The sequence below is a fragment of the Scomber japonicus genome, chromosome 2 (genome assembly GCF_027409825.1).
Source record: "Scomber japonicus isolate fScoJap1 chromosome 2, fScoJap1.pri, whole genome shotgun sequence".
In the NCBI taxonomy this organism is placed as follows: Eukaryota; Metazoa; Chordata; class Actinopteri; order Scombriformes; family Scombridae; genus Scomber; species Scomber japonicus.
In genome coordinates this window covers 39,292,750-39,311,335 of record NC_070579.1, presented here as the reverse complement: position 1 = coordinate 39,311,335, position 18,586 = coordinate 39,292,750, and the positions used below count along the sequence as shown (strand labels likewise).

Below are 18,586 nucleotides of genomic sequence, written 5' to 3'. Positions count from 1 at the left end.
CCAATCAGCTTGCACCCTGTACTCTCATCCAGCTCTTCTTAGAGCACAACCACACAAACATCACAGACAGAATAACCTCCTTTTTGATGTTGGGTTCAATTCTAAAGTCTAAATTCTAAAAGTGACTTTGTTTATATGTAAAATCATGTATAATTAAGATTTTTGAATATTTTTTTTAAATGTTCTATCTATATATGTACTGTTGGGAAAATGAAAATAAAAACATTTTATGTCTGTGTTGTCTTTGATGGTGGGAGTTAAACACTAAACCCACATTGCATCAGACTGGCCGATGGGGCTGCTTATCCTTCTCTTAGAGCAACACAATATGCCTGATTATACTGTATGACAAAGATCTTATGTAACTGCTTTAGTGGGACTGGAGGAGGTCAAATATTGCAGTCAGTGTATCTTGGACAAGTAAGTGAAAATAAAATTGACTATTGCAAAGAAAAGGAAGAACAGAACAGAAGTGATTGTGATTAAATAGAACAGTTTAAAACCATTTTAAAGCAGGTAATGACATCTGGTTTATTATTCACATACAGCCTATCTGTAATCACATGTCATTTTATACCTCTTCTTTTTTCTTGCTGATACATTGGTAGAAGCAGTTTATGCTTTTGGAAACTGTTCCTCTAAGCCTTGAACCCACACTTTTTATCTGTTCTACATCTTTGCCCCAGACTTCAGGTACACCAGTGAGATCCATCATGGTTCCATGGCAAACATTATATCTGTATTGTGAGCATGTTAGCATGAGGTTGTTAGCTGTAGAGGCTCTGTAGTTTAATATTTAAGTGAACTGGCTCCTCTGGTTTTCATTTCAAAACTGATCCAAAATGTATTCAGTAGCAGTGAGGGATTTCTGTCTATATCTGTTCCTCCAAACAGCTTCCTAATTATCTGAGGTGGCCATTTTGTCTTTGTGAATAATGGAATCAAAGTATGAACACAGCTTATGTCTTTATACCAGGTGCAAAACAAGCATGAAGAAGAGGACTCCATGCATTCATTACTATCATAATACTGTCCTTTAATAGCAGAGCATTGAGCCTCAGGCCATCATTACATCATGCTCTGATGCATGCATGGAGCCCTCATTCCTTTAGCTTCTTCTCACTGTTCTACTATCACTGACTTCTAAACACAACATGACTCTACACTGCAACAATGCAAATCTATCTGTTATCTTTATGGGAGGATAGTACAGGATTCATAACAAAAAGATACTGCCATTATTATTATTAGTAGTAGTAGTAGTAGTTGTAGTATCTCATCTAATTGATCATTAATTATCTATTAACATTAAACATTTTTAACATTATGTTATGTGATAACAGTATTATTATATATTGAGCACACCTGATCTCTATTATTATTTCAGGGCTTCAACAGTGTACTGGAACAAACATCAGTGTTTTACAGTTAAATGTTAAACGAGGAAAGGAATGACTAACAATAGATCACTCAGATAGACTGGCAGTGTCAGTCTGTCCCACACACAACATTATGTTGTCACATACAGTGGGGAGAACAAGTATTTATTTAGTACACTGCCGATTTTGCAGGTTTTCCCACTTAGAAAGCATGTAGAAGTCTGTAATTTGTATCATAGGTACTCTTCAACTGTGAGAGTTGGAATTTAAAACAAACATCCAGAAAATCACATTGTATGATTTTTAAATAATTAATTTGCATGACATAAGTATTAGATCACCTACCAACCAGTAAGAATTCCGGCTCTCACAGACCTGTTAGTTTTTCTTTAAGAAGCCCTCCTGTTCTCCACTCATTACCTGTATTAACTGAACCTGCACAAGGCTGGGATGGGCTACAGGACAATAGACAAGCAGCTTGGTGAGAAGGCAACAACTGAAACATACAGCCAGGGCAACTAAGGAGTGGCTCCGTAAGAAGCATCTCAAGGTCCTGGAGTGGCCTAGCCAGTCTCCAGACCTGAACCCAATAGAAAATCTTTGGAGGGAGCTGAAAGTCCATATTGCCCAGCGACAGCCCTGAAACTGGAGAAGATCTGTATGGAGGAGTGGGCCAAAATCCCTGCTGCAGTGTGTGCAAACCTGGTCAAGAACTACAGGAAACGTCTGATCTCTGTAATTGTAAACAAAGGTTTCTGCGCCAAATATTAAGTTCTGTTTTTCTGATGTATCAAATACTTATGTCATGCAATAAAATGCAAATTAATGACTTAAAAATCATACAATGTGATTTTTCTGGATTTTTGTTTTAGATTTCGTCTCTCACAGTTGAAGTGTACCTATGATAAAAATTACAGACCTCTACATGCTTGGTAAGTAGGAAAACCTGCAAAATTAGCAGTGTATCAAATACTTGTTCTCCCCACTGTACATGTATATTCACTCAAGCACCAAATGTGTATTAATCCACTGCTGAAAATAATTCCTAATTTTTCTGTTTCAGTGAAATTTGCAGCTGTTTTAGGAAGTTACTTAGCTTTACTTAATATAAAATGAAACTATGAATCTTTTAAGGCCTGGAAGTAATAAAAGACAGACTAGCACACTGTTGCTTTAACTTTTATGAGACTTGTTGACTGTAAGTAAAGCATAGAATAACACCAGAGTCATCATTGATACTTACAACAGCCTCGATCTACTAATATGAATACAAAACACATGCCTGTATGCACAAATGATGTATAACTACAACCGCTACAACAATAACAGGTGTAATTTATCCAACTGTGTTCAGAATGAGAGAAGAAGACAGATACTCACAGCAGTTGGTGACAGCAAAGCTGTTGGCCACTTCCAGGTTATCTATGTGTGGAGTCAGTCTGAAATCTGTCATCCCAAACTGAACCATGCCAACTCTGAATGCACTGTACTCCTGATCTGCACCCCTGGGGAATAAACCACCTGAAACAGACAGGCAGGGAGAGAGAGAGAGAGAGAGAGAGAGAGAGAGAGAGAGAGAGAGAGAGAGAGAGAGAGAGAGGGAGAGAGAGAGAGAGAGAGAGAGAGAGAGAGAGAGAGAGAGAGAGAGAGAGAAAGAGAGGCCCATGGTCAAACAGAAAAGAAAACCGGAAGAAAACAGAGGAATTAAAGTTTACACAGTAACACAGTAATCACAATTACAGTTTTCACAAACAGCCTGAAAATATAATAATTTTCAAGAAGACAGCTGTAGATACTGCTACACGATGCACCATCAAATAATGTCAAGTCTCAGAGGTTTTGAGGTCATGGCTGCAGATACTTCTGTCACTGCAGGACAGTCACTCTATTAGTGCAATAAAATCATTCCAGTCTCTGGCTAAGCTCATCATTCAACAGTCAGGCAGCATTACTTATAGCAAATACACTAACCTCATCTGTATTGAGGCCATCATGTGTAGGATTAGAAATTAAGCTTAGAAATGTCTTACTTTCCTTACTGCCTTACTGGTGATACTCAGACAGAAACAGAGGGGAACCCTTATGGACCTCTTGGTTTTCTGAGAGACCAAACATATCAGCATTTTAAGTGTAATCTCTTTTATTTAATAATTATTCTCTTCTAATTATTATATTATAATATTATAAGTTATTATTATAATTTCAGCCTAATTTTCAATCAAGTTTGCTTCAGAAATTAAAGGGTTACTGTCATTACACCATGTTTGTTGTTGCTGTAGTCTCTAGGCAGAGAAAAGGTTAGCTGGCTCCTCATTGGATAGAACTTCATAACCAAGACAGAAGCGTATGTGTTTGTTTAGAAAGTGACAGGTGAATTAACCAATCACATTTTGATTTATAGTGGGCAGGACCAGAAATCATCCCCCTAGCAGTGCTGCCAACTTGGCAACTTTTTTCCTAAATCTGATGACTTTCCAAATTCTCTCAGGGACTATTTTTCTCAAAAGCCATTAGTGACAAATCCAGAGACTTTTTCTGGTGACACTGACGTGAAAGCTCGTATCACTCTGTAGTTAGTCCTCAACGAGCCCCGCCCCAAAGCACTGACAAGCGGTCAGATTCACAGTAGCCTCGAGCAGCAGTCCCAGTCAGAGCAGAGAGGAGACCCTCACCACTCCTCGTCTAGACTGCAAATGAATCATGTGCAAACCTGCTGCTGTTCCCATCCTGGTTTACAGAGCGGGGTGTAAATGTAAATGTTTCTTCACTTCACACTAAAATAAATCACTGCATTTTGACTCACACAGCCTCAGTAAACTAAACATCTAGCTAGCTAGCTATGTCTAAACTGTACAGAAAGAAGTGGGAATCAAACCCTGAATTCAAAGACTGGTTGAAGCCATTTATTGGTGATGATACACGGGCATACTGCCTGTACTGTAAGGTTGATTTCTGCATCAAACTTTGTGATATAAAAAAACACAAGACAACACAAAAACACACTCAAAAGGCAAAGCCTTACAGTTCTACCCAAAGCAACTGCCATTGATCAGTAAAAACATTGATTCTGTAAAAAAGGCTGAAGCCACCATGGCATTAGATATATATGAACACTGTTCTATGCTGGCATGTGATCACATTGGGGAAGCATGTAAAGCTGCTTTCTCAGACTCCACTGCTGCTACTTATTTTAAAATGCATAGGACAAAGTGCACAGAAATGATTAATGTTGTTCTAGCACCATACTTTCTAAAATAGTTGGTCGAAGATGTGGGTGACCATAGTGCCACACATTGGCTCTCCATTAAACCAGAGGTTTCACACATTTTGGACCAGTGGGAGGCGCTTAAATTGCATTTTGCACCAAGTGAACACTTCTACATGGCTGAGGTTTTATACTCTATGTACAGTGAAAAAATAGCTAAGCTTCTTGGCTACTCTCCTGCAGACATAGACAAGACTGTCCAGCAATGGCGTGCCATCCATCTTAGGAAGTGGAATGACACAAAGAACAAAGTGGGCTTCTGGAATGAGGTTTGGAAGTTCAGGGATGCAGCTGGTCAATCCATCTATTCAGCCAGATGAGTGTGGTAAAATGCAAACTGAGAAATCGAATGTCCTTGCAGACCCTAAACTCCATCCTGTATGTCTGATACGGTCTGAAGTTGTCTGGTGAGGCTTGCTATGAGCACAAGCTGCCTGATAATGTTTTGCAGCTTTTTGGCACATCAGCAGCTTACTCATTTAAGTCAGCTGCCTCAGTTGCTGAACCTGCCATAAAAAGCCTTGACCAAAATGAAGATGACCTACTCTTTCTGTGAGCCAGCACATGTTCTCACAAATGTTCATGTTTTACTGTGACTTGTTGCAGGTTTCTAAGTGGAGCATCAAGTTAAAAGAGAAGGTTATTATGCGCAATGTCACCGCGCATAATAGTCTTTTGAGTACATTTGATATTCTAACATTTAACAGAACAAAATTTATGTAAAATTTTAAAAAAACAAACCAAGAATCAACAGAAGAACATTCATTTGTAGTTCTTAACATATTTAGGTTTTTTTTAACTGACTTTTTGTCTCTCCCATGGCATTATTCCTCTCTGCAAATTGACAATTATGCAAATTGGGAGATTACGTCATTTAGCGACTTCTAGCAACTTTTAGGACAGCCAATAGCTACTTTCCTTACTGAGAAGTTGGCAGCACTGCCCCCTATGCCTTCCTGAAGGCCAGAACTATCTTGTACCGTTATGCTTTAATTCAAGGCTCCCTTGTCATGTTATTAGTTTGGTAATGCTACATCTTAAAAGTGATTATGTGTTCATAAAGGCTGTTTTGTGTACAGTATCTAGTAATTTTATTAAGTTAAGAGTAGCTTATTAAAGGTCATTTCCGGAACGGGACCACGCCACAACTGCCCCGCCTCCGGCCATTCCTATAAATACCACCTAGATTTCTCCTCCCCTTCCCGTGCAGGCAGTCTCAGTCTTCATGGTCATCGGAGAAACAGATCGTGCTTCCCACATAATTACATTAACAAAACTTGAACAAATGCTACAATTTTCACTCCAAGAGCCAACTCACCAAGGATCACGAACTACTAATCAACACATCCGACTTGACTGAAGATTTGTGTGAAACCGGCTCTCCTCTGTCACCCAGCAGCAGACCTCAGCCAAGTCCTGGCGGAGCCGCTGTGCTCAGCGGTGCACATGCCGGCCTTATGGGCTCTTTAACCCACGCTCCCCTGATGTGACACTACCGGTATATCTGCGGCTTCCTATCCTCCAGCGAGGGGGAAGCAGGGAACCAGGGAAGCAACAGGCATAGCCACGGGAGCAACAGCTTCAACTCTCCCCTCCTTAGCCGCTTCAACAGTCCAGGTAACGCTCCACAACACCAAACTCACGGCTCTCCGTCTGGTCGCCTTTACATCCACAAACGGACCCCGACATCAGCGACCGAAGCGCGGGCGGCGGTTTCCTGCATAGGATGCCTTCCCTATCAACCTCAGCCACATTAAACTAAAGCTTCACTGTTTACTCAGTGGCAACCATAGACTGTATGGTGGCAACAACAGCCACTGGGTCTCCCGCGCCCCCGCCAGCACACATAATGTTAGAGCCCTGTAGCCCCACGGCCACAGCCCCCCCTGGCGGGGGCCAGGTAGTATTGCATGGCAATAGTTCCTCATTCTAGTCAGACTTCTCAGTATTTATACCAACGGCACGAGACATCAGCTCTGCATCATACCTTACCCACCTCCACTACTTTGTAGTAAAGAATTCATTTATTAATTTAAAGCTGCAGTTGCAAGTCTTGTAAAAGTAACTTTTTGTCATATTTACTAAGACTGTCACTATGTAAAGACAGCATTACATGAAACTAGTAATGTGTAAAAAAAACAAAACAAAAAACAGGCTCATTTAGCCCCGCCTACTGCTCCTACTGCAGAATCTACCGCTGCCGGAAAAAAGAACCAATCAGAGCCAGGATTGTGTCTGATGGAGTGTCTGACAGCTGTCAATCACTGCTCACGCACACAGGCCCCTCCCCTTCCTCCTCAGCTCGGTCAAGCTCATATCTGAGTTTGGTATAGCCATGTGAAAGTCACTGTAAAGCGTTTTATATCTAGCTGTGTGGAGTGTAGTTCATGTATTACCGATTGTGTGCGCCCCACGTCAGCCTCCTCTGGGGGAGGGACTTTGGAGGCAGGGCAGGAGTGCAGCAGAAAGGGAGGGGGAGGGATCTGACAGTTGTACGTCCTCAAATTTGATGCTAAGTCCTCTCTCTCCTCAAAGCTTTAAAGTCTCTTCCACAATGTATTTTTCCATTCACCAGCTGCAAGCTCCTCGTGTTACACGCACTTGCACATTACAAACACCGGGTTGCATGTTGCTAGTACATCTAGTCAATCGTCATTTAAGCATCAGCTGCAATTAAACGCATGTCGCACCTTACTAACACAACTTAACACAAATACTAACCGAAATCACTTCATATCATTCATGTTAAAAGATTACTAACAAAATTTATCACAAATACAACTAACCTGAAATTGCTTCTATATCATCTGTGTCATAAGCACCTAACACCAGGATGCCAGTGCCCACTGCTGTTTTCCTGCTTCAACCACAGCACTTAGCTATGACCGGACTTCGGGCACCGGGATGCCTGCGACCCATGCTGTTTCCTCACTACAACCGCAGCGCTTCGCTTACAGGGATGCCTGTGACCAATGCTCATCTCATTGACCATTTCATTATCGAAGCCCCTTTCATACGTTCAACGCAACCTACCTGTCGGTCTCTCTCGTCACTTCGACCATTTCCTTATCAACGCCCCTTACATGTTCAACTTAACATGTCGTCCTATCTCATCACTATAACTATCTTTCTTCCTCTCCTCCATAGGGTCCTGGAGGGGTCCTCGATGCCTGGGTGCTGCGGTGGACCTTCTACGAGCCTCCTCACAACGCAGTTGGCAATAGAAGAACTATGCTCATCAATTGTTTTCTTAATAAATCGTTCAAGCGCATCATGTTGTGGGTGTGGTCCTTGCTAGTGAAATAATGTAATGCTAATACATTTTTTCTATGGGATTTCCTATTGTATTAAAATGTTAGTGTCATGCTAAGTGAGGATTAGTGCCCTGTCAGCCAGTCTACCTGGAAACCTACTTACAAATAGTAGTGTATTAAAGTTATCAGCAAACACATACATTCTTTCATTCTTTCAACTTTACATGAATAACAGCACATGACTGTAGTTTGATTTGTTTGAGAGAGCTGCAAGCTGCTAACAGCAGCTGGTCCCCTGCTGTTTTTGTATTATTTTTGTGATTGCTCTGAATAATAAATGTATTCCTTGATTTTGAAACAGTAGCCTTATTTAAATTTTGAGGCTGTTGCATGGTTAAATCAATTAGTTTTAGTTTATGAAAAAGGCTTTTTTAGATGAGCTGAAGGCCCAGCTCTAATAGTCACACTTTGCTACTACTTCAAGCTTCAACATCAGAATAATTTGAAAGGTGATACTGACAATGGTATACAGGACAGCGTTGGCCAATCACATACATGCAAGTGCACATTGGTGGATTACTTTGTAACATGAACACCATATCTGAGATATATTTGGCATGTTTGAATATTTGACAGAGAACACAGGGAAATAAAAAGTAAAAGAAAGAAAAATAAAATGCCACAATTCATACAGTAGAGCAAACAAAACAAAACTATGCTGCGGTTCGATTTTGAACCCCAGTAGTGCCCTGGATTCTCCATAAGCAGGTATGTGGTCATAAGCCAAAATATTGAACAAAAGTGAAAGTGTAACCTACCTAAAGCTGATCATCATAGGTATTACAGTTATATATATAGCCTATGTAAAATGTCATAGCAATCCATCCAATAGTTGAGATCTTTTCACTATAAACGGTCAGGTGAGAGCATACTATCACTGGCCTCTAGGATTCATTCTGCACCAGCTTGCTAAAGATACTGCCTGCCTGACTGCATCTACAGTCCCACTGCATCCCAGTAGCACACATCTTGAGAAGTGTGGCAGAGGTCAGTCAGTCATGCTGGATCAGCCAGTGAAAGTGGGAGATGAGAAATGTTTATTTATTTATGTATGGTTATACATTATTTCAGTTTTTTTAATAGAATTTAAGAAACACTGCCTGAGACACTGAATTTGCTGCAAATGAGAACATGTGTTCACAGCAGACCCTTTCCCCCCAAACATTATCAAATGTGCAGGGTATGGGTTTTCTTTTTAAACAATATTACTTTAAAAAAAACCCACTTTAGCTCAGCTGTACCACTTGTGGTGGAGCTGGCAGAATGAGGTCATTTTTTCACACACACGATCCTTGGCCCCAAGCAGGGATACTAGGCTGCATCAGGAAAGTATGGCTGCTTGCAGTGAGGCAGAATTATTAGCTCCTGTGACTGACAAGTCTTAACAAGCTCGCCGAACTTCTTCATCAGAAAGAAGGCCACCACTAGTAATCGACCATTGGCTTAGTCAGGACATCACATTGGCTCCTACTCATCTCACGGTCTGCTGTCAATTCTTTTATAGTGTGAGGGACTGCAGGATCATTAGTAGGAGTGGGGAGAGTGGATGATCCGTATGTTTCCCTGAAATAAAAATTGATTTCATATTTGGACCCTCCAGTTAACCAAGACCAATTTTATAATACCAACTACAATTATATTATCTTGTACAATTTGTCTATTCATTACTTCATTACAATGACTTAAAGTGCATAATTAGTAGCAGGAATTTTGGACAATTTTTCCTATTTGCTTTTGTGACAAGAGTTGGGTGAGAAGATAGATACCACTCTACTGTCTGCTGCCAGCATCCGGTTAGCTTAGTTCATCATAGAGACTGGAAACAGTTTGAGTTTTGGCTGAGGATAACAAAATCTTGTCACTGTGATGTCACCAGACTGCCAGCAGAGACTTCAGAAAGTTACTGCCCAGCCAAGTCACATAACCCACATAAGAGTACAATGTTGTGTTTTTACACTTACAAAAAAAAAATGACATGCTCATTATTAAACATTAGAGAAGCTGGTGGGTGGATTTAGTTATGTTTACGCAGAGTCAGTCCAGCTGTTTCTCTGTATTTCTAGAGTGGAAGTGGCACCATGTTAACTTGCATTGTCCCTATCAAATAAACTGAATAAAAAATAATAACACAGATGTGCATCAGGATTACACCAACATATTTTTTAAAATATACATAATGTCTATTCATAGTATTTATCAGAATGAACTAATCACAGTAATTATGGATGAAATGACATGTTAGCCTGACACTACTAAGGGTGAGGGATCAGCACCTTGGAGAGTGCCACTGCAGACACATTATATGAGGGGGTTATCACATGATTGACAGCTGCATCTCCGGTGAACGGAGGGAAAGAGACATGAAAATATGCAGCACAAAGCCAGTTGTTGGTGTTTTTGTGGAAAATGGATCTGTCTCTGGAGGAAAGATGCTCCGCTGCCACTTAGTGATTTTATCCTCATGAAAAGCATCTAAACATCTGTGGTTAAAACATCTGTACTGATCTGTTAATGATTGGGGGTGATTCTTACAGTGACTGTTCTCCATAGCTATTTATACTGTGTGAAAAGTTTCTCCTTCAGTTCATTAAATTCCAGTAACATCAGCAGGACTGATATGTTGATAAATCTGCAGCCTCAGAGATGCTGCACCAGAGCACAGTGCCATTACACGCAGTTGTTCACTGTGTTTACCTTCATTAAATCAGCTGATGACACCAGGCGGCTACAGTATAACCATACACACCTCTACACTTATCAAACTGGTCAGTTATACAACCGTATTCTTCCTTTTTATGAATGACACAATAGGTTAGCAGCTCATCAGCCTCTTTTACAACTTTCTATTCAGCAAAAGTAACTTGTGTTTTATTTTTGAGACACATTGCAGTGCAAGTGCTGTTTTTGTCAGATCATGACAATTACACCATCCACAGTTGGGTGCCCCCAACCCTCTTCAAAACTCATTCCAGCAGAAATCTCTTTCAGTTCACGCACAAGCAGATCTGCTTCCTTGTGCCATTATAATTAGAATCTTCCAAAGTGTAAGCACACCTGGCTTATAAAGTGAATGGGAGATACACTGATTGGTTTACCACACCCATGATTAATTAAGAGACTAAGTACCACCTCTTTGAATCATCTACCTGGCACAGCCTGCATTTTTCCACCGTTAAACTAGCAAAAATCTCTCTCTCGCATGTTTCCTGTCTGTCTACTGGTAAATAAAGGCGTCTATGCCAACAAAATCTTTAAAAAAAAAAAAAAAATCCAGTGACTGTATATTTTAAGTGTTTTTTTTTCAGAATATACTGGTAATACATTATAAATTCAATGTCAGTATACCTCTTTTATATTTACAAAACTGTACTTCTATATTTGAACCTTGCTGTACTGTACTGTACTGCTGTTCAATGTTAGTTGATGAAAGGAGCCAAGAATACAGGAAAAATATGCAAAAATATTCAATGTCTTAAGTACAGTTCTCAGTATATTAAGTATGTCAAATAAGTAAGTGGTTTTAATTTAACACAACTTCAAGTATAGTTATTTTAAATATTTAAAAAGTACACTAAAACGTATGAAGTATACTTTCAGAAAATATGTAAGTATATATTTTTTTTACTTAGGCAACCATCCTCCCTCTCCCTCAACACTGGTGCCCCCCAAGGCTATGTGCTGAGCTCTCACTCTACACTCATGAATGCCTTCACATCAGACTCTAACATCATAATAAAGTCTGCTGACAACATGGCCATGGTGAGCAGTTCTACATGACTGAGTTTAAGCACCTGGAGAGCAGGTGCCAGGAGAATAACCTCATGTTGAATGTCAGTAAAACTAAAGAACTGATAGTGTATTTTGGCAGGAAGCAGCAGAGGAATTACCAAGTACTCAGGATCAGCGAGGCTCAGGTGGAGAGGGTGGACAGCTTGAAATATCTCTCTGTCACTTTTATACCTGCACCACAGAGAGCATCTTGTCTGGGAGCATCACCATCTAAATGGGCAGCAGCACCAACCATGACTACTTGGCCCCTTAGGTGAGTGGCCCGATCAGCTGAGCCAACCATCAGAACTACCCTCCCCAACATGCAGGAGATGCAGATTAAAGGCCAAGAACATTGTCAGGGAGCCCAGTCATGTTACAGTCTTTTCTCTGTGCTTACAGATTTATTTTATTTAATTTTGCACAGTTCTTAGTCCACTGAAAAACAATATGACACATAACTGTCAGATAAGATAAATGGTCTGCAGCCTTTTTATTTTAAAAAGTTTGAAAGCATCTTACAGTCACCTGCCTGTATGAGAATAACAGACTGTGTTGTTATTCATATCATGTCTCCAGCAGTGGAGAGCAGCCTCTCTGCTGCACTGATAGCTGCTAATGACATCGTTGTACAACATGCTAAGCAAGCAAAGGCTTGTTGAAATATTTTCTTCACCTCAGAGTTGGTTAGTTTAATGCTTCAGTGTGTGTTGGTCAACTGTTTTCATCTGTTACTGCTGGAGTTCACAGTTCTAACTTCAGTCTGTGAACAAGTTTGCAACCACAAAAATGCTTGCAACCACAGCCTTTTGTGATGATGAACTGTAGCATGTGCATTGTCTCTTTAATGGATGTGGTTGAGTCAAACCATTGGGGGACAACGATTAGTTGGCATTGTCGACAAAAAACAACATCAAAATGAGTCACAGACAAATTTAATTGTCGATTGCTTTGTGGAGCTGTGAACTCCAGCAGTAAGAAACAAGAGCAGCCGACCAACACACACTGCAGCATCAAACATCTTAAACCAACTCTGAGGTGAAGAAAATAAGTCGGTGCTCAGTCTGTCTCACCTCAACATCACTGCTCCCTCTCAGTGTGTTGGACAGTGAAGTCTTTCCTGAAGCTAACTGGAGCCAGCCGTCTCAAAAAGTCCTTGGTAAGCCATGATATAACACTGTGGTAACTCATCCGATTCAGTGGCAATACGGGCAGCCAGCCTCTTACCAGGGGCAGTACATCATGTCAGTGATATAATGTCACTGTGTGGATCAGTTGACCTTGTTACAGTGCGCACCCTAGTTCTAGTTTATGATGAGATGGGGAGAGGAGCAGAGGGAGTCTCTTCACTTAAAACCTTAGGTAGGAGCCACGAGAAATCGAAAGCACCTCATTTGTATGGGAGCCTAATGATGAAAATCAGTCTGTGAATCTGTCGTTTCACAGACACATTGTTGTATTTTTTTCTGGACTGTGAGTAAAATCATTAAGAATGATTAATTAAATGAGTCTGCACATCACCGAGGTGAACTGGTTTAGTCTTGACTCTTGGTTGACACTGCTGGAGGATGGGATATATTGATTGATAAGTGTGTCTTTTTGTGTGATGTAGGATAGATTTGTGCAGTTTACTTTTATTTAATTAGCAATATGTTATAATTCATAATTAATTAAAATGTCCAAGTACCCAAATTAGTATAATTTAAGTTACGCTTTGCAGCTATAAGAACACATTTGCTCTTTTTGATATAACAGGAGGAAGCAATCACATGGTAGTATTTATTTTGAAATCTATGAATGTCAGACTCAAGAAGGTGTGACTTCTATATAAAAGCTAAGTGTATGTTTTTCCTGTGAAAGAACTCCAGAGTGCTTGTCTGCTTCTGAGGGGCATTAAATCCCCGAGAATTTCATGACTAAACAGTGATATTATTCAACCGTATAAATGTGTATTTAAAAGTATGACATGTAGCTGCACAAGATAAAAACTTGGCTGTACATGTGGTTCCTGGGCTAGCACCCTCCCCTTCCCCCAAACACACACACACACACACACACACACACACACACACACACAGACACACACACACACACACACAAACACACACACACAAATAAATAATTGTCCAACCAGAGTCCTATTTCTCCAAAAAGTTGATGTTGAAACACTCCCCACCTCCCAGAAAAAGTGTACCAGTGATCATGGAAAAGCAGGCATAGTCCCCCTCACCCTCCACTCAAAATGAATTATATTTTAACCATGGGACAGTGAACCAAGTGACATACAATACAGGGGTCTTGCAGCATAGTATCCAATGTCCCAAAGGCAGTAATTATCAAATAAAACTAAACACAGGCAGCAACCTAAATTGTATCAGACTGCATAGTCTACCATTATTAAGACATAACGCTGAACCCTGAAATAAGAGGCCGCACTTGTCAAAATCAAGAGGGAAGCGCATATTGAATTCAATTTGAGAAAAGTGCAGGGTTTGCGGCTCATAGTTCATCATTATTCTGCTTGTAGGGTTCATGGAGAGAGAAAAAAAGAAAGAAAGAAAAATATAGATCTATATTAGCTCAGTCTTGATTCAGTCTTACCATTTTCAGTTGCTTTCTCCCCTTCTTTGAAACAAAGAAAAGACCACCGATGCTCTTACGCCTTTTCCAAGGACACAATAAACTGCTCAGCCTCAATCAGCTCCTGGAATGTGTAGGTGTTGCTTGATTGTGGCGGGGTAAAGTAGGAAAGCCTCGAAGCCACGGGTCCAGGTCTCATGCATGACCTTGTAGCATGGTCTCTGCTGCTTTTTTGTGGCCTTGCTGTAGTCGGCGGTGAACTTCAACTGGATGCTAGCAAACTGGTATTTATCCTGGTTTAATTTAGTATGTGGTCTTCATTATGTACTTTGCTGGGACCAGGGTTTGATAGATGGCCGAGATGGTGGCACCTCATTATCTCGGGTGTAGCGGATCCTTGCAAACATTTCAGTCAGGTAAGCCAAAGCATTCGGGCCCTCAGCACCTTCTTTAGGATTGAATAGGAGCAGGTTATCCGTGGGTGCCCTGTCCTCCATTTCAGTAAGTTTAGCTTAGCATGTTTGCATTTTCTTCAGACATAACTCGCTGGATTTTTCGGCATCAGCAACACATTTGTGTAGTTTTGCTGTTTCTGAGCTTATTTCTTCAGTGTGGAGATCATAGTGTTGATTCGTTTCTCAAGTTTCTCTAATTTTTTGTGGAGTTGGGTCATCATATCTTGCTTGGCGGCGATAACTTGTCTTGTTTTCCCCTTTTACTTAAGCAATAAAGTAAGGATAATGAAAGACCAAGTCCAATATCTATAACTCTGCCCACACAGTTGAGACTTTTCTTTAAGTTTGAGGAGGGTGGACACAGAGATTGTCTATGCTGCTGCCATGACACCGGAAGATCCAATCAGTTTTCACACATTTCTTGAATACACCAAGGGAGTCAACAAATTGTGTAGCTCATTCCACCTCTCAGTAGCTTTGGCTAAAGTGTAACCATGCTCTAGGGATCACTTCACAGCCATTTTGGACAAGAGAACGATTACAGTGACACATAATTCTCTCAGTGTACATATGGCAGGGGTATTGTATTAAAATAGACTTGAAAACTCCAAACCCATGAATTATCATACACACTGATATTGATCTTCTCATCTTACTCCTAGAAATACACTTAAATGTATTTTCCAAAATGTTCATTTCTTAATAAGTGTTGTGGACATGGTTCTATAGTCCTGTAAGATGAAACATGGATCATGTGAGTGTGAAACACTATTGACCATCTGGGGATTCTGTTTGCTTCCATCTAAGAATAACCTATCAGCCCCTAGATCTGCTAAACAACACCACACAATTAAAAGACTCTCTAAAGTTATGACAAAATGTTGTCTGGCAACTTCTAAAACTATTACATATGACATTTTATGACACTTTTAATGATCTGCTAGCACCACAGTTAAGGTTGCAATGCTGTCAGTTTGGAGTCAGTCTTGCCCAACCATGTGCCAGAGCCATAAGTCTACAGGTTTCCTTTCAATTGTGAGTTCACTTCTGAGTTCTTCCCCTTTACTAGAAGGAGTGCTAATCAGTCGGTGGAGGGTCTGGTTGGAATTAAAACTGAGAAACAACCACACAAAGAGGGCACATTTCACAATGTGTTAACTGTCAGCTTCTTAATATGTGTATACTCTGTCTCTGGCACTCAACCCAGAGCCCACTGGTTCCTAATGAAGACAAAAAAAGTGCACAGATATACAGTTTCATTTAAATTGAGTCTTTGCAGGTCCCCAATTATTACATTCACTTGACATAGACAATTAACACATTATGAAAGAATTTAGATCAGCACCCAATGTTTGACTACGGTAAGCCCTTTGACTTTCCGACACAGAAGCAATCACTGGCTCTCTGTCTTCAGGGACCCTTGGCTCTTTGGGGCCCTAGCCATGTAGTTCTGTCTATCCACAAGTTGGCCACAGTTTTCATTACATTTTTTGGGTCTGTTGAATTAATATACTTTGTGTTCTATAGTGAGTAGCATATTCACATTGTGTCTTGTAATGGGAAATAGTTGACAAGAAAGGCTTGAGCTGATACCTATATGACAGGTGAACCTGATAATATGAAATGATTTTTTTTACACCCCACTAGGAACATTATCATTTTGATAACCAACTAAATTCTACTGTAGTTCTGACATTTGTACTTCACATATCTAAGTACAGCCTTTGGGTGTATTTCAGTGTAGCCTAGTGATCTGTGGCCTGAAAATCCAGCACATCCTCTCAGGGTTTGTTCTGCCTGCATTGATGCTCTACCAGGGAATGGGCTTCAGGAAAGATGCCCGAAGTGCTAAATTTGGATGGTGTTGGATTTATCTGCCGTTAACTGTGTGCCATGTTAACACCTTCAAGACAAACACGCACGTGCGCACGCGCGCATACACTGCACTGCTATTAAGATGTACGTGCAAATGAGCGCATACACAAATATAAATGAAAATGTTGACATAATTAGAACACTGCAGCAGCCGCTGTAAAGTCAGAAGGCCTCTCCTTATGAAGAACGGAGTAAGGAGGACAGAGATAAGACAGGCCCACATCAGGAGGACGAGGACACGGGGAGCGATGAATGGGAGAATGAGAAAATCCAGCAGGGAGAAATAATTAAGACGGACGGTTGAACGAGAGAGGTGAAGATAAGAATGATGGTTACGATGACAGAAATTAAACTCCTACCGATTTGGACGCTCGGAGATCCGCACAACGCCTCGCGCCATAATAATGTGACTACAAACAGCAGCTTCATGGTGGTATTCAGGTTCCTCACGCGACGCCAAAGCAGCCTGAGATAGAGGTTCCTACCAAAACATCACCTCCATCACACACTGTGCGAGCTCATGGCGTCATTCCAGGTTCGCTCGAGCTCTGCAGATGCCCTGTCCTGTCTCTTGAGGTGCGCGTGCCGTTCCTGCTGCTGCTGCTGCTGCTGGACTGAGGGCGCGCGCAGAGAATTGCTTAGGAATACCGATGAGGCACGAGAGAGAACCGAGGACAGCCGACAGCCTAACGTGAAGCAGCGTTTCTATGACCAGGCTGTAGGGGAGCCTGCAGCTGGACACATGCATACTGCAAGGAAAGAAAATGAATTGTCATTTTCAATATGGGCTGAGAATACATTTTACTATAATACATGAAAATAAAATACGTGCACATTGAAAATATGGATTTCATTATTTATGTTTTTATTCTTTTTTATATTCGTATGTTTATCTTATTGTAGTTCAACTATTCTATATTCTATTCTATATAGCTACTACTGTAGGTTAGTTTCCTGTAAAGCCTGGATATGATCTTTTCCTCTCCATCTTCTTTCTGTTCATCTGAGTTCACCTACTCCTCTTTGCATTCCATAAAATCACCCTGGTCTCTCAGTCTTTACCTGCCATCTTTCATTCAGCTTTGGCTTTATTAAGTTATTAATTTCTAAAAATATACTCTGCAGTCAAGCCTGACATTATTGCCAATAACTACTGCACCACAGAGTATTTTTGTTATTCTTAGATTCTTCTTGCGTTTACTTTGTGTTTATTTATACATTTAACCACTGAAGCTTTGAAGCTCTGTTATCAGTCCTGAAATAATAGCACCTACTACAATGTTAAGTAGTTTTCAATAATGGGGGAAGCATTTTGTCTAATGAATATGTATTCTATTTTTAAAAAATGGTTCAATTATAAATATTAATTTAGGTTTAGATTTTCAGTTCAGGAGAATTGTTTTCTTGGTGAAAGAGAGATGGCCAATCTGTTCTTGTTCTTGTTCGGTAAGTTGATTAATGAAGGGTCTGTAGAGATGCTCGGATTCTGCAGTTCAAGATGGAAGAGAGTTACCATGTTACAGAGTCCCAAAAGGAGTGAACTGGTTGGCAGACCCAGAGTGCATGAACATAATTATCTTTAATGTCCATTGTGAATTGTGAACAAGTGTCTGTGTGCACTAGTCTCATTTTGTACCCTTTATTTTGAGCCATATGTGTTCTATGGATGCTTTTGTATTGGATAAGCTGTAGGTTTATATTGGCTGTCATGTCACTGAATTATCATGTCATTTATTATTTGTATTTAATTATTGGACCCACAGAAATATCTAGTGTCAGTCCCTAACCCTAATCCTAACCCCATAATACAAATCTTACACAAGAATATAGATTCATCACTCTAGTTCCAAAGTATTCAGTTAAAATCTAATCTAATTGCATAATGGGAGTGATACCGGCCTTCCCCCTGTTGTCATATAGTGTAATTCAGTTCATTATGTTGTGAAACAG

General features: G+C 40.4%; 1 protein-coding gene across 3 annotated transcripts in view; it reads right to left on the bottom strand.

Moving 5' to 3' along the window:
- Positions 1–17,095, bottom strand: part of LOC128369380 (glutamate receptor 2-like) — a 63,782-nt gene extending 46,687 nt beyond the window's left edge. For 2 of the 3 annotated variants that reach the window (XM_053330423.1, XM_053330431.1), the window contains exon 1: positions 2,760–3,013. In XM_053330423.1, coding sequence (XP_053186398.1) covers positions 2,760–2,847 — 88 coding nt within the window. In that variant the 5' untranslated portion in view covers positions 2,848–3,013. Of the gene's footprint in view, positions 1–2,759; positions 3,014–16,995 lie in introns of those variants that run through there. The other variant, XM_053330416.1, reaches the window with a different exon arrangement.
- Positions 17,096–18,586: the final 1,491 nt, after the last annotated feature.